The sequence below is a fragment of the Podarcis muralis genome, chromosome 8, assembly GCF_964188315.1.
Source record: "Podarcis muralis chromosome 8, rPodMur119.hap1.1, whole genome shotgun sequence".
NCBI classification, from domain to species: Eukaryota; Metazoa; Chordata; class Lepidosauria; order Squamata; family Lacertidae; genus Podarcis; species Podarcis muralis.
This window is the reverse complement of record NC_135662.1, coordinates 61,838,319-61,861,426: the sequence shown is the minus strand read 5'-3', so window position 1 is coordinate 61,861,426 and position 23,108 is coordinate 61,838,319. Positions and strand designations below refer to the sequence as shown.

The following is a 23,108-nucleotide window of genomic DNA, read 5'->3' as shown; positions in this document are numbered from 1 at the left end:
AGAGAAGGACCTCTCCAGCTTGATGTAGAAGCAGACAGTCCTTTAGGTACCTGGATCCCAAGCCGCTTAAGGATTTTAAGGGTAAACAGTAGTGCTTTGAAATGAGCTTGTGGAGCTATTTAAGCATAAGTTAAATATATGTTCCCAACAGCCAGTCCAATCTCAGGTAGTACAAAATGCATCTGTAGATTCTAGGCAATCTTCAATTGCAGTCCCATGGTAATCAAGTGTGGAGGTTAGATACAGTACCAGAATATAGGAAAGCATGACCAATGAAACCACCCTTTGCCATGCTGGGAAAAAGGCAGAAAACAAGGGAAAGCATGTTAGTGGGTGTTTTTTAAGATTACTTTATAGGGGAAATTACTTTTCAGAAGTGCATTCTCTAGGGTTTTATTAGATAAAGCTATTTTGTGTCCATTTTTTAAAAATGTATTTGTTGTGAATTGATGGTCTCTCTCTCTTGATAGCATAGCTGAAAATGTTCTCATGTGGGCAGTTTTTCATAACTAGGTGACTTTAGACAGATCAGCACCTCATGGGATTCTGAATAGAACTGCAAAGAAAGCACATCAAGGATGAGTGTATTTGTGGTTTTATAGAGCTGTTGCTTGCCTCTATAGTTTCCTTTAATTGCTTAAAGGCTGAGCAGTTTGAAAGTGTTTGAAAAGATTCTGACTTCATTTGCATGCTTTGTTCATAGCTGCCTTGGGAGAATTACAGAAATGCTATCTTTAATGCCTAACCTAGTTCTTCTGATTTTTCATCACTGCCTTGGGCAACTGAAAGGTCCAGCCTGCACCCTGTGTAGTAGAGCTAAGACAAAACTGTATTTGGTTTTTAATTTTAGGTTTTGTTGTTGAAAAGCATCCCCCAACGACATCTGTCCAGTTTCTGAACATGTAAGCAAAAGCCCCCCAAAGATTGATTTTCTAAAGACACCTGGGAACTCTGTAGTCCTTGAACAGTCCCATAAGAGCCAAGAAAAACTGTGATTTTTTAACTGCTCAGACCAAGCTTGGACAAGTTTTCAACCTGACTTAACCATGATTTAGGCAGAGTACTTTATAGACTCTTTGTGTGTCTGGCTACAAGTCCATGCAATTGTAGGAAGGTTGGGTGATCTGGGAGAGGAAGTTATGGAAAAGGACTCTGCCTAAGCTTTAGCTCTGTTAGATCAGGAAACTTGTCTGAGCTTGGTTAGGCAAGCTCATGGATTGCACAGATCCTTTATTGAACCGAACCATTTGGGACTGTTTAGTTTCCTGGAACCTTAAAATCTGTCCTTGGAAGCTCTTGCAAAGCACACACTCTCTCTCTCACACGCTTACACACACACCATTTCTTGTTTTTTGTAAGTCACTCAGATAAATTAACATTATGGGGCAGCATGCAGATGTCCGAAATGGGTATAGAAATATATTAGGTTGCTTCTGCATACTTCCACAATGGCACAAATTTTCCATTTCTGTTGTTATATACAGTGGTACCTTGAGTTAAGAACTTAATTCGTTCTGGAGGTCCGTTCTTAAACTGAAACTGTTCTTAACCTGAGACACCACTTTAGCTAATGGGGCCTCCTGCTGCCGCTGTGCCGCCACCGTGCGATTTCTGTTCTCATCCTGAAGCAAAGTTCTTAACCTGAGGTACTATTTCTGGGTTAGTGGAGTCTGTAACTTTAAACGTATGCAACCTGAAGAGTCTGTAACCCGAGGTACCACTGTACTGAATTTACTCTGTATGTGGAGCTATAATACTGAGTTTGTACCTAATTTTATTTGGAAAGTGCAGAGTCTCTCTTGGGAGCCTGAGCAGACTTTCCCCCCTTATACGTTGTAGTAGCTTGATCTGAAAACTGAAGCATTTTACAAGTTGACAAAGTAGGTCGCTTCTTTTCAGGCTTTTCTTCCTTCCAAATCCTTCCCCAAGTTCAGTCAGTAAGAGTATGAGCTAGAACAGTGTTTCCCAAACTTTTTTGGGCAACGGCACACCTGTTTACTGAAAAAAAATCTCACGGCACACCACCATTAAAGCCCCGCCCCGTGACGTCAGCGCGCAGCGTCACGCCGGGAGGGACGCACGAAAGTGAAAGTTTTTCCCCTCCCCCTTGCCGGGGAACCTCCAAGCTTTGGGGGTGGGAGGAGGCAGCAGAGCGAGGGACTGAGGGACGGCGGCAACTGAGGCGGTGGCGGCGGCTGTTGTGGTGGTGGCGGCGATAGCGGGCGGAGGAGGGGGCGGCGGCGGGGCTTGAGGAGCCGTCGCCGGGAGTTGCTGCTGCTGTTGTTGCTGCTGCTGCCCGGACATGCCGGTCGCCTCCTCCTCCGCTGTCTCGCGCTCCTCCCTTTTGCACGCGCTGCCCCGCCGCTCGGCACCACCACCGCGGAGCCGCCCCCGGCTCGACGCGGATCCTCGCCGCCGCCGCCTCTCACTGCCCAACTCGCCCGCCTCCCTCCCACGGCACACCAGCCAATGTCTGACGGCACAGTAGTGTGCCGCGGAACACCGGTTGGGAAACACTGAGCTAGAATATGCTACTCTTCTTCTTGGCTTCATCTTGGGCACTCATGAAACCTGTACTTAGAATGGCTTTGTTAGCCATGGGTACTGAATTTTATCTTATTTTATCCTTTCAATCAGCAGTCTTAGCAGACTATTTCTTTCTTCACACCGCTGCAGTATTTTTACCAAACTCAACGCTAGGAATATGAACAAAGCTGATTCCTGAGGCAGCTAAGCACCAACATTCTAGGCTAGGGCCAGGATTACTGGTGGTCAAGAAATGAGAGACAGGCAGTAGTGATAGTGAAGCCACCATAGGATTTTTTTCGGTGACCATTCATCTGAATCCATTGCCACATTGTAGGTGTCTGGCAAGACTCCAGCTTGTCATCTCCTGGTTTATCCCAGCCAAATGGGTGGGGTATAAATAATAAAATTATTATTATTATTATTGATATGGAATGTGATTTCATCACATTACTGTGTACAGTCGGACTTGAAGCATTCCATGCAAATGGCTGCTTCCATATTGCATCTTTGCCACATATCATCAAATTTAGTTATGCATAAATTCACCCAAAAGGTTTGTGTCATTATGTCTTGTATCTAAATGTAGGTAACACTTGTAACACCTTGAGTAAAAGGTTGTTAGCAAAACAATGCAAGTCAGGCTGTAGCACAATTCCTCACAAAGTAAATCAAGTAGGGCAGAGGAAAAATCGGCATCACTCAGATGTTTTGAAACAAACAAAAATAAATAAATAATGCAATATCCAATGTGGTTATGATGCATGCAAATTGAGAGTGTGAACTTTTTCAACTTAGCATGTGCTTGTGGGGTTGCTTTCTGGAAGACAGCTCTTAATAGCATTGAAGTCACTGACCAACCTTTGCGATCTGCCCTTATAGGTTGTAACTTGCAAACTGTCAAACCAGTCATCTGCAAAACTGTTGGAATATGCTTCATAGGATAAGGTTACCAGACGTCCCCGTTTCCCGGATTTACAAATCAGTCCCCTGACAAAATCTTATTCCTACTGAAGTTGAAAAGTGTCCCCGGATTCATTGAAAAAAATCTGGTAACCTTAACATAGGAACATAGAAGCTGCCTTAGAGCAAGTCTGACCAATTGTCCTTCTAGCTCACTGTTTCTTACTAGCAGCTGCTCTCCAGGGTTTCAAAGAGGTCTTCCCCAGCCCTACCTGGAAATGCCAGGAACCAAGCCTGACATCTTTTGAAAATAATGTATGTGCTCGATCTCTGAGCTTTAGCCCTTTGCTAATCTTCCTTGTGTTTTGGATCAGCCTGCATTTTACATCATTGTAGGAGCTTGGCAATAGCAGTTTGCAGAGTCTTTATTTCCATTATCTGTTGCTTCTATGAAACACCAGATAACTCTTTCTCTTGGGTATTTATGAAAAGCACTTGCTTAGATATTTATCACCTTGGTGCAATTTGAGAGTGTCTTACATTTGTATTTCTTGTTTTATAAAGCAAGGCTTGTTTCACTGATTTCTCCTGTTCTTTTAGCCTGAGGGTATTTAGTAGAAGCTACTCATACTAATTTCTGTAGTTAGTGGGAGGAGTACCTTGAGCTTTACTGGAATCTTAATTTAATAGATCTCTTCCCATCACTGCTTTCGTTTTCAAGAAATTTGGACGAAAGGACAAAAGCACACAATTAGACTAGTGTTTACTAGTCACCCAGATGAAGTAGAGGAGCAGTACTTATGGCAGCATTTCTTCCAGCCAATTAAAATATAATGTCACACAGACATACACATCTGCTGGTGAAAACCGAAAGCTGTTTTTAGTAGCATGACTGTGTTCTCTTGTAGCACCTGAAACTCTGGCAGCCCAGATGCAGAAGAGTAATGGGGAAATGTTCAACTATGTGGACTACACTGGAAATATAAACTAACTTAAAGACTGAGGGAGCGCTAGAAGCAGTAACTTGCCTCTTCTCAAAGGCAAAATTGTAGACAATCACACCTACAATGTATTTCTTAGTACTGTGGGCATTGCAAAGCAATAACTTGTTTTGTCACCAAATTTGCAAAACAGTCTCCAGGCCTATGCCTTGAGAAGCAAGTATTTATATAGCTTATGGAAAATGTTGCGCTCAGTGCTGTTGTGTTCAGTTCTGTGTCAGTTTTAAGATTTATTGCATGAACAGTTCTTTTTTTCAAGTAGAAAGTTATACTTAGAAGAAAATATGCTGCTAGCAAATCAAATGTTCCAAGAATTGGCTAGGCTCGGTGCAATTAAAATATTTGGGAAGTTCTGTGTATTGATTGAAGGAAAGATGGCCAATGCAGAATGAAATATTTAAAATATGTAATATATTCTTTAAAGAGACTTGCTTAGTGTGTTAAGCATGCAGCTGCTGATTATTGTCCTTGGACCCATACTATGGAAAACAAATGTAAGAATCCAAATTCTTTCTTTCTGTATACTGTATTTCTGTTTGGGGATCTTTAATAGCCGGTGGATCAGAATTTTCAAACACTTAAATATTTTGTGTTTGAATAAGTTAAATGTCTTATAGCTGGGTCTGAAATTCCATTTGACTCTGGGGTGGACATGGTTGGTTGTTCACCAGTCTGCCCTTTTTATATGTAAGGCAGAAAAGTGGGTAGAGGGTGGGATCTGATTTTTAAAGAGGGTGAGTGATACTCCAGTGGGAGCTAGGATGCGGGGGGGGGGGATAAGGTTCACCCCCCCTCAAAAGACCCCTCATGCACCCCACTGCTATGTACTGTTGGTATAGTAGAGATTTTAGCTGACCAGACAGGTTTTTATTTACTTTTGACCTTTAGAAAAGCCTATCATTATGTTGGAGGGAAGGAATTGCCTTGGACACCGACTGCAGTGCTATCTTGCCACTGTTTAAACAAGTGCATGATAAGGAAATGTTATGCTTTAGCAATTATGGTTAAGTAAATTGTAAAATAAGTGACAAAAGAGAAAAGGAGACAATTTGAATCGAACATGTTATGTTTATTTTAAAGGTATTGAAATTGAGATATAATATATTGAATTTGGGTACATAACATTTGAAAGTTACAATAAGGTACGAAATAAGGTAACAAAATGCTGACACTGTTAATCTAAAGAACGCAGAACCGGAAGGGGTGGGGAAGTCCAAGTTGTTTTTTTTTGTTTGTTTGTTTTTGTTGTTAAAAAAAAAGGGAAAATTTGTTTCTGGCAATCATTTTATTTGTTTGTAACTTGTAAAACTATGGAAAGAAACGCAATAAAAAATTTAAAAAAATAAAATAAAGTGGTTTTATGTTTTTAGTTTTTAAACTGCCTTGACAGATTGGCCTGTAGAAATGGCATTAAAATATTGCAAATAAATACTAGTAGGAGCACCATCTTTTTTATTTTCATAAAGAGTAGGAGGGGAAGGAGAAAACAGTACTCAGTAATTTTATATATATCTATATATATGCACACTGAAGTTGAGCTCCTTGTTGCAAATGTGGTTACAGCCATTGATTTCTGGAATGCCTGATGATGACAGCATCTAATTCAGAGGAGAGTCTGAGGGAGCCCTAATGTTAATGTCATTGTGAATCATAGAATGTTAGGTACTGCAGGCATGAAATCTTTCATAGCAGCGAACAGTATCTTAAAGCTTCAACTGCTCCTAGTAGTGCTAAGTGTGTCTATATTAGATTGAAAGGATGTTTCTGGGTATGACTTTGTCTTTTGTACCAGGTTGTGGTTAGTTTGTTTAAAATAACAAACTGAATATTCTTTATTAACACGTTTTTGTTTTTTGAGGGCTTCTGTTTCAAGGCAAATAGCTAAAATGCAGTATCTCCTAGCTTGGATAGCTCAATTGGTTAGAACATGGTACTGTTAATGCCAAGGTTGCAGGTTTGATCCCCGTATGGGACAGTTGCATATTCCGGCATTGCAGGGGATTGGACTAGATGATCCTCAGGGTCCCTTCCGATTCTACAGTTCTATAATTCTATGACTATTATTTTTAGAAGTCAACAGCAGCCTCACTGTCAAGCGATTGCCATAGAAGTGACTTGACTCCTTAAATGTTGTACAGCTGTTCTGGAGTAAAAGTTTCGTTATAAAAGCAAGGTCTAAAAGATACGGCTTGTGGGGGGCAGGGAGAGACCATTTTAGAAAGGACTTGCATAACAGGCGGAAACAGTATTTACATGAGACTATCAAAAATTGGGCCCAGCTGCATATGTGATAATTGCATGCACCAAGATTGAATGAGGCACAGGCTTCTAGCTTAGGCTCATCTTTCATAAACCTTGCTTCTTTCCATCAAATTCTTAAGAATCTTCTTGAGCTTCAATCTTGGGAGCCAAATAATATGTCTAATGTCCCATGACTATCTTATATTCAGCAACTGTTGGGACATCTGCAGAAAACTGAGGGTTATTTTAGGACACAACTGTGTGCTGTGTGGCTATGGTGAAGAAGTTCAAGAACCCTAAAGTTAAAGTCTGCTGGACTGGCTCATTCATCTCTATTGTAACAGCTTCCTCTTCTTTATCCATGATTTGTTTGTGACAAATTGATGTTTCCACATACTAGCTCTCCATTGGCAGAAAATTTAACACCATCTTTTGGGCAAGAGATTACAACAGCACCTCCAGTATGGTTCAGATATTGGCAGATAACGCAAAAATTCACCGGAAGGCATTTTTACCAAACAGCTGTTTTGACAAAGTAATATTGTAATGAATCATCATATGCTATAGCGAGGAAAGATAAATTTGTTTTCCTTCTCAGAAGTTATGTAAAGACCAAAAGTATATGGTTTCAAAGCTGCTGGAAACAATTGAGAAGGAAATTTAGCAAAATTATACAGTTCCTCTTGGTATGGAGTGACTTGGCTAAGTAGGTGTATATGCCCAAGGCAAAACTTACTTTAAAATGTAGAGTTGTTGGGATGCTAAAATTCATAGACATACCTATATTTTATCTTAGATAGTGCTATCCTATGCGTGTCTACTCAAAGTAAATTCCACTGATTGCATTTACCTGGGAGTAAATCTCATTGAACTTTATAATTAAAATTGGGATTCAGCATCATTGAACTCCGGTGGGATTTGCTTTCAATTAAGCAATGCATAGAATTGTGATCCAAAAACGCAATACACTGACTAGAACCTATTATGTATTCATGAAAGCATCACATCCTACAACTGCTATGAATCTTGGACTTGCATTGGCAACGTATGTAATCTAATTTAATAAATATGCTTCTATTGAATGTGCAGTCCTCCTGGTCTGCTTTTTGCTTCCTTCTACCTAATTTACTTCATGATTTGTATGAATGATAGTGCTTTGGGCCAACCAACTATTTAAAGATCTTTGGGTAGAACTCTTCATCAGGCAGAATGAACATTCTTCTTAGCACAAAAAAAGTTGCAAGACTGAATGTGTCTATTTTCATACTTTAAAATTGTTCATTTAATTCTGTGTATCTTTGCTGATTTTTTTCAAACAAACAAACAAACAAAAACAAATGTTGGTCCCGTAAAAGATACCTTCTTTGCTGATTCTGCATCACAAAACCTTTTTAGTTCTTTGTGTGGAGTAGACAATGTTTCATGGCCTCAAAATAAATTTATAAAAGCTTTATATATTAACTATTTTAAAGCCTGCAAGTAGAACATTTTTACAAATAAATGCAAGAATTGTCAATAGAAGCAGAATAAAACAAAGCAGGTTTTATCAGTAACACATTAATATTTGTAATAAAGGGAGTAGAGTAAAAACACCAACATTGATTTCTTTTTATTTTTTAGCAGGCTACTGACCCATGTAGTTAAGGGTATGCAGACTCTATCAGCATGAGTAAACTTTGCTCTGAATATGAAGCAACAGAAGTTTGGATTTTTTTTTTTGCCTTCCTGTTCTGAGGGCACCATCTGTTCTTGGCCTGGTAGGATTAGGCCCTGTTGAATGACCTTCCGTTCTGTTTGGGATAAATGATAATGTAAATAGTGTGTTAATGGATTTGACCATTCATCTGAATAGAAGCGCATAACTCTTTTCAGTTTATGTTCAGAAGTGGGTGAGAGCTTTGAAATCTTCGATAATAAGGTGATAAACTTTAGTGATTATAAAACCTGTCAATGTCAATACATGAAGTTATAATACAACGAAAAAATATTCTAAATGGGATTTCTGCACCTTACAATAATATTCATTAAGATAGACTTCAACAAAATAATAATAATAGATGATACTGTGATTATCTGTATTCCATGTCAGACCTGACAGATACTATGGTAAACTGTACCTGCTTGCCCTTTTGCTTATGTGTTGTTTGAAGTACTATGGGGGTTGTATTCTTTCACTTCAGCCTTTTTGACTTTTTAATCCCTCCAAGTTCAGATTTTAAGGAAAGACCCATTACCAAGCTATCATGGTAGTGGCTTGCAATTCCTTGGTTGGGTAAATGGAGAAGTGCTGCAAAGTTGAAGCAGGAGAGCCAGATAGGGAGTGAGAATCTGGTACCCAGCATCGCACAGGGTTGCAATTCCTGGTCAGGAACCACACTGCAATACCTGTCTGCTTTCTTTATATTTTTCCACTAACTGGGGAAATGCAGCACAGTGTTATTATAACAGCTGGCAGAGTTAAAAGGAACAAGTGTTTAGGTGGGTAAATGGAGCACAGGTTAGGAAATTATTCCTTTAACTTCCTTTGTGATATTAAAATGGTGTTAACCTTATCTCTGTGAGAGGCGTGTATAAAGATGGGTGTTTGTTTAAAGCCTCTGTTTAGTGTTTAAACTGAGGGCAGTGATCAAAGAACTTAATTGCCCCAGAACTGAGGCTTAAGCATTTGCTGCAGAATATGAAAGAGGTGAATTCAGAAGCAATGTCGTATTGAAGTGAAATAATGGGAACTTGAAGAGTAACAGCAGTCATAACTATTTTTCTTAACTGAAGAAGTAAACCCTAATGCTTACGTTAAACATACAAGCTTGGTTGGTTAGAGCATGGCGCTGATAATGCCAAAGTTGCAGATTTAATCCCCATTTGGCACAGCTACATATTCCTGCATTCTAGGGGGTAGGACTCAGGGTCCCTTCCAGTGCTACAGTTCTAGGATTTTAGGAAATTCTGTGTGTGTTGACATATGTGTGTGTGTTGAGGATTGTCTTGAAAGTGTCAAAACTGTACTTTCACTTATGGAGGAAAACATAGCTTGCTGTGGTGTTCTAGGTTTCTGTTAAAATTTGGCATGCTTGTCTATCCATGTAGTTTGGGAGATGGATGCAGATCGAAAGCCAAGCGTTTTTCTTTTATATATATTTATGCACTTACTTGTGGTAGAATGCAGCTTGCCATAGTTGACCTGCTTAATTCATGTTGTGTCTGCCTGTGGTTTGGTGTATGCAAACTTTTCTTCCACGACATCCTAATATCTTTCCAGCTGCTGGAAACTGCATTTAGGAACTAAATACTTCTGAACAAAGAGCTGACTTTTGAGTCTGACCTCACCTGAACCTATGGTGTCCATGCTTCCAATTATTGTACATTGTTCTCCAAATCAGTTGTTTATTCAGTGTATCTGAAGAAGTGTGCATGCACACGAAAGCTCATACCAAGAACTAACTTAGTTGGTCTTTAAGGTGCTACTGGAAGGAATTTTTCTGTTTTGACTATGGCAGACCAACACGGCTACCCATCTGTAACTAAAACTAATTCAATTCTTGAGGAACCAGGAATGTTCTTCCTGTTCTGCAGTAAACTATAATATAGATCAGCCATTGGAAATGTGAATAGGATCTTCATGTAATTTGTTAATCAGATGACACACAGAGAGATTGCTGAGTGTCATCAGCATATTGACAGTACTGGCACCGATGCCATAAAAATATTTCATTTTTAAGGCTCCTTGCATCATGTGGCCACATTAATTTAAATCACATTCAAGCAATTCCACATGCATAACACCTTCATGGGTTTTCTTCAAATTTTAATTTCTATTTGTGCACCTGTGGCCTGTCAAAAACTGTCTTGTGAACTGAATTGCGAGACATGGTGGGCCCAGTTAGTGCTGATGAGCCGGCACTTCCCCACTTCTGCCATATAGGGCCTTTCTTAAAGGTAAAGGGACCCCTGACCGTTAGGGCCAGTCGCAGACAACTCTGGGGTTGCGGTGCTTATCTCGCTTTACTGGCCAAGGGAGCCAGCGTACAGCTTCCGGGTCATGTGGCCAGCATGACTAAGCCGCTTCTGGCGAAACCAGAGCAGCACACAGAAACACTGTTTACCTTCCCGCTGGAGCAGTACCTATTTATCTACTTGCACTTTGATGCTAGGTTGCCAGGAGCTGGGACCAAGCAATGGGAGCTCACCCCATTGCGGGGATTCGAACCACCAACCTTCCGATCGGCAAGCCCAAGGCTCAGTGGTTGAGACCACAGTGCCACCCGTGTCCCTCAGGGCCTTTATTGTGGGTCAGTACCATGGCAGTTTGTTGGGTTAGCACCACAGCCCTATTGATGTCTATTCAGAAGTAAGTCAATAGGGCTTACTCCCAGAATTTCAACTTAAGTATGGGAATATAGGATCTTGTACACTGGACAAATTTGTCTTCTCTTTTTCCAGTTTTGTTCCTTTCTGCTTCACTGCCTTGCTTCAACTCCACCCTCACAAAAATGAAAGTGGTAAATAAACGAAATACTCATGACTAATAGGGAAAAGTATGGTCAGATAATGAGTGGCCAGATGAGAGCAGTTTATTTTCATCAGGTGAGAATGAACAGGCTATCTTTTGTAGGTAGATTACAATGTGAATTGGGACTTCCCTCTCACTCCACATTCTATTTTAGGCAAATTCTTGTGAGAACATCTGATGTCTGCAAGTTCAACCTTTCCAAATCTGTTGCTCTCCAGATGTTCTCTACCACTCCCTGGCCAGTGGACACACTGACTGGGGCTGATGGGAGCTGGAGACCAACAACATCTGGAGTGAAATAATAATTCAGTAGGTGTTGTTCTGTCAAGTTCAAATATAAATGCAGTTTCTGGTTTTGTGCTTTGAAATCTTTTAACACACTATAGCAGGTTGTATTAATATAATCACACATAAAGGGTACAATATATTTGATTTGAAGCGCCTGGTACCCAAGTGTTTCTTTCAGGGTGGGAAGTGTATTTCTGGAAGCGATTTGGGAGGAGAGTTCTTCCTCTTTACGTGGTTAATTTACTTTGAAAGTGCTTCAGCCCTAATTTGCAAGTATCTTTTGGTATGCTTTCTTCCATCTGCTCAAATGCAGATTTGTGTGTGCGTTTCCAACACGAAGAAAACAAAAAGAAATAGACTGCTGTTTCTTTAAGGCAACAATTAAATAGGGAGGGGTGAGGGTAATGTTTTGACTGCTGGCATTTGTGGCCTCTTGGCAGTGTTTCATATTCCTTTCGCTTGCGTAAGAGGTGGACCGTCTCTACTGTAGCTACTGTTGCCATGGAGAGATAGCGGGGGAGGATTCCTAGGATCCCTAAGCCTGTGAGAGATTACGTCTTAGAATTGCTCTCCGAATATAGCATGAGATGTGGCAGGGCAATTCAGGTGTATTATGGCACTGATAATGGGGAATGACCTGTCAGCTGTTGGGTAATGTGACTGTTCAAATGCTCTATTGTAATAGAATATGGGGAAAGGAATAAAACCGTGCATATGAGTTAGTTTCAAAAGGGAGAGGATTATGAATTGTTGTGTTGGTGTGTGTCTCTTAAACAATGTTGCATTCCTTAGGTAAAATGGAGAAGTTTGCAATATTGTGGTTGGTATAAGGAAAAGGAGAGCACACCTATGTCGCCTCTATCTTGTACTTGTTATAGATTTGGCTGTCACATGGTCAAACTTTAAAATCTGCAGATTTTATGATGATAGTTTAATTGTTTTCAATCTCGTATGAGGCTACATTTGGTAATTGCCTATAGTGAAAGTTTTATGCTGTAATATAAGTGCACGTAACCTGAAATAAATCTCTATTTATGTGGAGGCTGTTAGTAAACACTATCTCAGTGCAGCAAATGTTGTGCCAGCCCAAGAGCTAGTCATTGAGAGATTTGTAGCATGAATGGAAGAAGGAACAGAGGAAGGCTTTGTCTGCTTTGGTAAGTTTTTCTGGTCATTTTTTGAATTCTTCAGTCATATACTTGGGCTCTGGCTGGGCATTAGAACAAGAATAGCTGTTGCTAATCAGATCTTTTTAAAGCTCTGAGTTCTCCAGTCGTGAGTAACATTCTTGCCTTCAAATTTATTATGAGTCTGGAGGAATTATTTCCCTGTAACCTTTTTCTCCAGTAGCTATCTCTTGAAATAGTAACAGTAGAAACAAAAACAGAGCCCTGGCCTTATGTATCTAAAATTAGTTAGGAATGTTTTTCAATTGTTTTGATGTTAATCAAAATCAGTTCTTCATATCTTGTGGCTTGGGCATTCCTGGGTATAACCTGTGAAGCATATGACAAATTCATACCACTTTCATTTGCTATATAAGTGAATGCAAAACACTAAATTAATCCTATGGCAATCAGATGAAAAATGGTATGGAATGGTGGGCAATAATCTTGAGAGCACATTTTACTGTACATTAGTTATAACCTTGTTGTTCCAGTTGGTGACAATTAATCGCCCGATCTTTTCCCAGTGTGATTGGAACTGCAGGTTAAGCATATTAGCTTTGAAAGACAGTTTATCCTGGATATAGAAAGCTTTTGCTTTCCTTACTACAAATATTGAGATATATTGTAGACAGTGCAGGTGTGATTTTGTGAAATGCATAGTGGAGATTAATCCACTGTCTATATACAAACAGTCACTAGTAGGACTTTATTGTACTAAAATTGTTTGAAATAGTGACATGCTGCTTGTTGACGAAACCTTCCAGTGCTCCATGTCAGAAGTGTTATTTGTATTTGTGCAGTGTGTATATGTAATATATAGCAAGGGAGAGTAACAAGTGTAGACTTCTGAAATTCTCTCGGTAAAATAGGTGGTATTTATAGCTGGAAAGAAGATGAATAAGAATCTAACAATAAATAAATGTTCAAAGTTGCTTTACTTTTTGCCCAGCCACTCCAGCCATATTGAATATCTTAATAGACAATACTTCTAAAAGGATGAAATAAATGTTGACAAAGGTGCATGAATCTTAGCAAGAAGGTGGCTCACAAACTCTTTGATTTATTGCAGTAGTGTTATGCAATATTTCATGATCTAGGTAGTATGGAAGAGAAGAGAAGTAACAGTTTGGTTATGGTGGAATGATATAGTAAAGTGACTGATATTATTAATAGATAATTGTATTAAAAGCAGAATGTTTGCTTTTACTTGTCATTCAACAAGTTACTTAAGTAACAATCAGATTTATCACTTCTGCAGATACTTCTTCAAGTATAAAACTAGTATTAGGAATATTACCATTTTAAATACTGTGGGGGTTGGTGCTTGGTGGTGTAATTCTTTCCAGCTATTTAAAGGTTAATATCCAACTGTTCTGCTTCAGTGATGTGATGGGGGATATTGTGCTGTAGTTCTATGAAACATAGCACCACTTTATTTTTATCGACTAGCTCCTTTTTTACAGCTCCAGTTTGTCTGTTTTATATTGTTACCTTTGGAAGATTAAGTTTTAAGTATAACATTTTCCAAAGCCAGGATACTCTACTACGACGCTTGTTAAGGACACACGGTTCTATGATATTAGCTTTTCTTGGAATACATCTCTTGTTAAGTATTTTTGACTGAATATTAGCTAGGGTTATGGGAGTTATTTGGCAAATGGATCAAAATCAAGATTGTGTTACTTGACCTTAAAATTATTTTTGGCTGCAGTAGGCCTATGCAGCTGAAAGCAAAGAATGAATTGTTTGTTTGACAGTGACCTTTGACAGTGTAGGATTTCAGTAAATACTTCCTGTGGAAAGGAAGCAATGCATGACACATCTCCTGATTTAGTTCCAAAGTTCCTCTGAAGCTTAATGGATTTGTAGAAGGCCCTTGTCCATGTTATATATTTGAAGGGGTAGCTCTGCAGATCTAATTGAGATTGAATAGCAAATAGTAAATTGTGAATTCTGGCATTCTAGCAGAACGTATTAGAACTTCATCTTAATTAAAAAACAACAACAAATTGTACCTAGACTGCATGATGAGCTAATGAAAAACAAATAATTACAGGGAATTTATTTGCTATAGTTTAGAAACAAAAAGTGCCTGGTTAGTGTTCCATACAAATATTGTCATCCTGGGTTAATGCACTTGCCATTCTCTAGGCCATTTTAAGAAGCTAGAAATCCAGTTCTTGCACACACACACCCCAAACATACTCCCCAAAGTTTCAAATTCTGAAGTGCCTCTTCAGAAAAAGTGCTGATAGAATTTGTGAATTAAAAGCTAAAATGTGAGCAAAAATATTCTTATTCTGTGGAACATGAAGAAAGTGTACATATTTTTAGTAGTTAAAAATCTGAGTCTAGCAAGAGTTGAAATTCATACAGGGGCACGTGAAACTACAAGTTTGTTGGAGATCTTATTACTGATTTGCAAGGTACTTGTGGGGCACAGGGGCTTGGTGTCCTTTTAATTTAGCCTTTCACATAGTAGGGAAATTTGCAAATTTCTCATGGTTAGCATCCCTAAATTAAAATAGCATTGCCACAACTGACTGCTGCCCAAATTATCTCATAAAGATTGACATTTCTATCCATGCCAACGGTTTATTCATGACCCAGAATTATGTTGGTCAAAAGAAAAGGGGTGGGGAAGAGTCAATACAGACATATAAGATACTCTGACCAATAGGGTAAGCAATAAGTACATGGGAAATGTACAACTCCTGTTTCCTGGAACAGGAAAAACACTCATTAGAATGATGAGTGAGTGGTACTGATTGAACAATTAAGAAAATGCTTTATGTCCTAGTCTAATTACAGCACAGCCAGGTCAGAGTTGATAAGAACTGCATACTTTCCCTGCCATCTGTCCATCTCCTCCCACGTAAGGGTAATTGGTCAAGGTGTTTCTCTAGATTACATCATCATTTGGGGAGGCCGTTGACCTAATTTTTTATAAAGTCAAATAGATAATGAGCGATCAGCTTAATAAACGGGGTCTTCTGGGAATTTCATGTCTCATCTGTTATGAGTTCGAGAAAGTTATATAACCAGATGAACATTGTGACCAGTGTATCTTATCCTTTTGTGAAGCTTGGTTCATTTTAATAACATTTATTAACGTGTCAGATTATCAATACTCCAGTGTCTCTCTGTGTTAGTTATTCTTCATCTTGCAGGCATCTTTGTATGCAGCATAACCTACTAAATTCGATGGGGATTATTTCCAGGTACACATGTAAAATTATGCTGTTAGTTGTAGTACCATCTTTTTTCCTGAAACAGAACAATTTATCAAGTATATCAACCCTTTAAGGCCTTATAAAAGAAACCCTCTTCTCCTTTTCCCTATTTTACCTAATATCAAGCCCCTATTGTCACCACTTGCTACCCCTTTCCTGTCTTTGATTTAGTTGCATACTGTATGAATGATCTCACAAATACAAATTTATTGAACTAATCAATTTAGAAGAAGTTTCCTGGTCAATGGACTGGAGAAAGGTGGGTTGGTTTAATGTGTGTGTGTTCAAACAATTGTGAGTTAGAGAACATAAGAGTAGACTTCAGAGGATGAAGCCAAAAATCAGCGTAACTTGCTAGTTAGCCCCCCGCAAATTACTTGCTGCACACTTTTTACTTGCTTGCTTTTTAATCACAATGTGGGCCCTTCTTATGAGTAAAAAGCAGGCACTGGCTGGACTAGAAACACAACAGGGTGGTGGAGGAATCATGGAGCACGGCCTGCCTTCTCAGCAGCCCACTTGATTTATATGCATAAAAGCTCAGTGAGCTGACAACTGACTTGCAGATCAATCCATTGCTCTTTGGACAATCCAGTGATGTTCTATTTCCCTTCCTCCAAGGCCAGGAGAGAAGCCACGGGCTGGTAAAGGTGGGAGAGATTGTTCTCTCCATCCTTTGCCAGCCTGCAAACTTGTCTGAAGGGAATTCCATGCACATTCTCTATGGAATTCTGCCTTGACAGCTGTTAAGACGCCTTGATGCTTAGGGCGCCTTAATCGATTAACATGATTGGAATATTTTAAAACTAAGATCTGATAAACCATGTTGAAAGTAATATTTCATCATATACTTATTGCATATACAGTCTGTTTTAGTTCGTGTTGGGTGTGCCTGGTGAATGAGTTGGAGGAGAAGAGTGAGAAAATTTGTATGATGTAAAAGTAATGAAAAGACTTAAACATATGTTGTAATAAACTGGGTTTTTTTAAGCCCAATATGTACTGTTACAGATAAAGTTGGCATCTTCTCTGGCCATGGTTTGGCTTTAGCTGTGAACATATACAAAAGTCTAATACGAAATATATATTGCTTATGCAAATTAACATTGCTGATTATATAGATACACTGCTAATGAAATGACAGTAAAAACAACAACAACCCACTCAGCATAAACTGTTAAATAGAGGCAGGCATCCTGTTTTGTTCTGTTCAGCTTAGCAATCAGTTTGGGCTTTGTTGCCCTTCATATTTTTATTCTGTTGCCATTTGTTTTGTTCAGCTAAAGCTTAAATTTCAATGGTAACACTTATAAGTTGCATTAGAAAGATTACTACTTGGTAATCTGGAAATCAAATAGAAAATTGCATTTCCTTGAGGTCTTCCACTCAGGTTTGGGCCAGACCATAAAAATGCCCATCAAGAGTTGGAAGTTATTGGCACCTTCAATCTACTCTCATAGCCAGCTGTTTTCCACTCTATTGTCACATTTTATATACTGGACTACCAATTACTTTTAACTCCTTTTATAACCATGAAAGTTAAATTTGGCCATTCTGTACCTACATTTTCATCAGTTACAGGGGGAAAGAACCTTTTCAGGAGATTAGGATGCAACCCCCACATTTTGCAGATGTCTTCCTGAAGAAGAGCTCCTAGTCAATCATATTATCAAAGTCCACAGGACAACTAATAGCTTCTGCTGGCTAATTGTGCAGGTACAATGGTGACAGAGAAGGAGGATTTCTTTGCCTCCATTGCAACCACAGGGTAAGCCCTAAGGTGGCCTCTAACCTATATTATCCAATAATTCCTGTTTCATTTGTTAGGAATGTTTTTAGTTTTAGTTCTATGTTTGATAAGTGCCTCAAGTTTAATTTTTTTAAAATAGAAAGGTAGGATATAAACTTCAAAATGCATGTTTTATCAGGAGAGCCTTTCCACTAGTGGATGAATGATACTCCTGTCACTAGCATCTTGCCTAAAAGATCACCTCATCCCTTACACACACAACTGATTGCTGCCTTGTGCAAGAGAGGGCATCCTGCAAATACCATCCTATTCAGGAGGTCTATTCTGTACGATGTCGGAATCAGGCCTTTAGTGTGGCAGAAGATATCCTTTGGAAACATCACCCCCCCGCGCGCCCGCGCGGTAATGCATATTACACATGCATTTTTATTGCCTTTTCAGCACCTGCTAAAAGTATTCTTCATTCAACAAACCTCTTAAAATCCTTATCCCAACTGGGATTTGAATTGATTTTAAGCGTGTGCTGCTGTTGTTTCAAAGTCTATTTATAAATGCAGTTGTTTTAACTGTTTTTGTATTTGTAACTATTTTATTTATATTACTATATTTTCAATCACTTTGAGACACTGTTCGAAATTTGCCAGGTACCAGGCACATTTTGCACCTGGGTATTGGCCACTTGCGACCAAGTGAAGATTCCTGGGTGCCAGGATGGCACCTGACATTTCCACCATCTGGAGGTGCATGCCTGGGGATCCTTGACTCTTTCCTGTTTTCACACACTAACAACACATCATTTAGAATCTTATCTGGGATATTTCAGTTGTATTGAAAAATACGACTTTTGAGCCAGCTGGCCCCAAAATGGCAACTAGACATTCCATTTGGTGATTGTTACCCTATTATTTATGATTTATTTGTTTATTAAATTTATATGCCACCCTTCATCCATAGATCTCAGGATGGTTCCCAACGTAAAAACACAAAATACATAATAAAAACAAGAACAAACTCACACACACAAGTAACCCCCCTATCCCTTCCCACAAACACATTTAAAAGGGCATGGGAACCTAATCAGTGAAAGGGAGTTCCTAGGGAGTGACTACATCTTGGCCTTCTAGAAGCACGGGTAATTCAGTGGCAACTGCAACAGAATATTACCTTTTCCACCCCTGGAATTAAATGCAGTGCCAACACGATTCCTTCTCTTTCCCATTTCTGCCAACGGTAAAAGACAGTCTGTACTTTTGAGGGGGGAAATTGCATGGTACAGCCCTTGGGAGACTCACTACCACTTTGGAATTCTTGAGCAATTTCCCATTTGAAAAGGCTCCCTACACAAGCTGGGCTTCGTAGGGAGAAGATTTCTAGCATGGCATTCTCCATGACATATTAAAACAACAAAGGCTTGTGGCACGTTGAACACAAATAGATTGTGGCAAAAGCTTTTGTGCACTAGAATCCCCTTCTTCATACACTTTGTGCACTCCCATCAGATGCATGGAAGTGTTAACATTTTGTATGTACTTATAGAAAAGAACATTGGTATTGAGAGAGAAATGGCAAAATAGCAACAAGAACAAAAACAAAAAAGAGCCTGTGACAATTTTAAGTTTATCTTGCGTTGTCCTGGACTATACTACTTGCCATTCATGCTTTTGAGCCCCACTTTTGCCTGTTCATGTGTAAATAAAATCACCCGTTCTAAGAAACAACTCTAGCAGGCTTGACATTTTTTAAAGCATGTCAGACAACATCAGTGGGTTTTGGAACAAGAGTGTTCTTCCTAGGAATAACCTCTCCTTTGTAGAGTATTGGGGTTTTAGTATAGGTCCAATGTTTTGTTCAGCTTGCTGGCCATCATGTCAAACGTAACCATCAAGAACTTGGCTCCCAGTACGTTTCCGAGCACAATTCAAAGTGTTGGTGCTGACCTTTAAAGCCCTAAACAGCCTGAAGGAGCGTTTCCACCCCCATCATTCAGCCTGAGATCCAGCTCCGAGGGTCTTCTGACAGTTCCCTCACTGCAAAGAGTGAGGTTACAGGGAACCAGGCAGAGGGCCTTTCTTGGTGGTGCCACCTGCCTTGTGGAATGCCCTCCCATCAGATTTCAAGGAAATAAACAACTATCTGTCTTTTAGAAGACATCTGAAGGCAGCCTTGTTTGGTGAAGTTTCTAATGTTACATATCTTATCGCTTTTTAATTCTGTTGGGAGCTGTCCAGAGTGGCTGGGGAAACAAAGCCAGATGGACGGGGTGGGCATAAATAAATAAATAAATAAATAAATAAATAAATAAATAAATAAATAAATAAAATTATTTATTAGAACTGCAGCAGTATTTGTAACAAAATCAAACTACACATTGCAATGTTTTGGGCATGTAATCATTAGCTCAGGATTCCACAACCTTGGCCCTCCAGATGTTTTGAGACTACAGTTTCCATCATCCCTGACTACTGGTCCTGTAGCTATGGATCATGGGAGTTGTAGACCAAAACATCTGGAGGGCCTAGGTTGAGGAAGCCTGCATTAGCTCGAAAGTCTTTTCTCATTGCAGAGAAAGGTTGGGATTTTTAAAAAAATCCCTGCCACATTTTTTCTCCCAAATGCTTCCTCTCCACCAAGTTCTGTACCTATGTTTGTGAGGTCAGCACCAATCTGTAGCACTAATGCCAGGAATAAGTAGAAACTGGGAAAATGCCTGACTGGGGGAGAGTTAAGCACCCCTTTCTTCCCTGCAAAGAGAATTTTCTGCAACTGAAACAACCAGTTTTGCTTCAGGACTATTCCTGTACCAGACTGGGCAAGTTACTTAGTCTCAAAGCAAACTTTGTGCATTCTGTCTCAAGCAGATTTAAGCTAAGTTGTGGACATGACCTGCTTCTGAATTGGCATATGAATTCTACCAGATGAGGACTTTAAGAGTTTTCTTGGCAAAGAGAGCTCAGTCGGGTGTAGACTGATAATCTCTCTACAGCACTAGGAAGACAACAGAACTGTGTACAAAAAAATTCTAATTACCGTATTTTTCGCTCTATAAGATGCACCAGACCACAAGACGCACATAGTTTTTGGAGGAGGAAAACAAGGAAAAAAATATTCTGAATCTCAGAAGCCAGAACAGCAAGAGGGATCACTATGCAGTGAAAGCAGCAATCCCTCTTGCTGTTCTGGCTTCTGGGATAGCTGCGCAGCCTGCATTCGCTCCATAAGACGCACACACATTTCCCCTTACTTTTTAGGAGGGAAAAAGTGAGTTTTATAGAGCAAAAAATACGGGTAAATGCTCAGTACTATTAGCTTATTCACTATTTTTGATATATTAGGTACATTAGAGCCTGGTGCTCATTCTGACCTGTGCAAAGCTGACTCCTAGTGGTAAATCTAAGGTGCTACAGGTTTCTTTGTTTCTGCAGTCAGGTCTGTTTTGGATACCATCTTTAATGCCTGTATTGTACACAAATATAGCCTTTAAATCCTAGCTTTTAAGTAAAACATGCATGTTATACATGCAGTTTACAACTTTTTCAAATACTTCAATAGGCATGGGAGAAGTCTTAATTTATAATAACTACACTACACTTGGATTTAGATCCAAGTTATATTATTGTGGTTAACGTGAACCATCTCCTGTTTAGGCTTCAGAGAACATATTTTGTCAGTGTGTTATGTATGACTGGTGGCGAGGGGAAGCTAATCTTCTGACTTTTTAAATATAAATGCTAGCACAATGGTGTAGGAAATCCTGTTTGGAGAAACAGAATTAAAACAAGCATGAAGAATCCCTAGGCCTGGGGTAGACAATGTGTTGCCCTCCAGATATTATTGGACTCCAAAGTCTCCTCTGGCCCAGCTAGCATGGTCAGTTGCATATCTAGAGGACACTACGTTGGCTTTGTGTGCTCTAGACATTCAAATACAAAACACAATAAGCAAAAGGCATAAATCTAATGCACCAAATGCATTAGTCTTAACAAATAGATGATTGCCATAGGGTTCTCCCCGCCCACCCCCTTACAATTTGTGCTTAACAATTTCTGTTCTTTTTGCAGACATTTGGACCTTTTAAAAATATGTTTGAATTCGTATTTGCCGGTTAGAATGAATGGGGAGAAAAGGAAAGGCTCGTTGTGCAAGGTTTTAAGTAATTGTGAAGAATAGAGGGATAAGGGTTTTTCTGTGGACTCTTGCATAGACAGGCTTTGGGTGGTACCTAGTCAGCAGGCTCGTTACTATGGTTATGTAGTCCCTTGAATGGGGGAGCACTTGCTGAAAATAGAGAACCTATGCATCTTGACGGTCTGAGAGTTTCAAGATATTCTTGAAGCACCATCTGTTTGATCCCATCTGTTTCCCCTCAACCTGTGACAAATCACTAAAAGTGCAATTCTAAATACTCCGTTTATATTGCAATTACCAAGCATCTGAAAATATAGGTAGTGGCCAGTGATGTGAAACCCCTGCATATTTGACTAAAGCAAATATCATTATCATTGTGGCTAGGGGGTAGCCACATGACTGTAATGCTAAGCCAGAAAGCTCCTCCCGATAGTCTGTTAGTAATGAGGGTTGGGTGACTAGCAGATTCAGGCCTGGTTCACACAGAACAACACCATGGTAAACGTTAACCGTAGTTAATATTAACCAGAGTTAAACCTCAGGTTGTACATCACATAATAATTAAAAACGGTAGCAAGAGCAGTCCAACCTTGAGAGTGGTTTGAATTTGTCCTGTAAACCGCCCTGAGACCTCCTTGTTTAGGATGGTATATAAATTCAATAAATAATAATAATCATTTTTTCCCCGCTCTTGCATCACAGCTTTTGTTGCTTTTGAGTGGTGACAGCTTCTTAGCCATAGGTAAGGAGGGCCGTTCTCAAAATGATAAGCTACGGTTAACTGTAACTAAAGTTTATCAACCAGCAAACCTTGATTAACAAGCAAGCCTTAACCATAGCTAATAAATCATAGTTAATTTGCTGGGTGAGGTTCATACATAATATTAACCAATGGTTTATGTGCAAACCAGACCACTGACACCTTGCTGGATTACCAAGAATAGCATCAAATTTTTGTTGGCATCTGTCTGTCTTGAGAGACGGCCATACTACCAAGGGTGAAGTCAAACCACTGAAGAATTATATCACCTACTGTGGCTGCAGAGACTGGTAACTCATAACTGCTGCCTCCCCTGTGGTTTTTGCTGTGTTTGCAACACCAAAGTGACCTATCTGGGGTGGACCAAATGCAGTAATAACATTTCTATGTATGCTTATAGTAGGATAGGGAAATGTATTCAGTGTAATTCTCCTCCTTCATAACTTAATTTGTTACAATTTATACTCTGCCTTTCTACAGAAACTGTACTTAAGGTGGTTAATAACTTAACAACAACAATAAAATTACAGATATTAGTCTGATGCACCATTTTCTTTCACTCTGTCCTGTCTTTGGAACATTTTGGGATGGAAGATATAGAT

General features: G+C 39.4%; 1 protein-coding gene across 8 annotated transcripts in view; it reads left to right on the top strand.

Moving 5' to 3' along the window:
- The window catches only part of HIVEP1 (HIVEP zinc finger 1), an 85,953-nt gene that overhangs the window by 22,804 nt on the left and 40,041 nt on the right, over positions 1–23,108 (top strand). Inside the window, exon 1 of one of the 8 annotated variants that reach the window (XM_028737731.2) lies at positions 11,950–12,626. The exons of the other annotated variants lie outside the window; for them this stretch is intronic. Coding sequence (XP_028593564.2) covers positions 12,590–12,626 — 37 coding nt within the window. The 5' untranslated portion in view covers positions 11,950–12,589. Of the gene's footprint in view, positions 1–11,949; positions 12,627–23,108 lie in introns of those variants that run through there. 8 annotated transcript variants of the gene reach the window in all.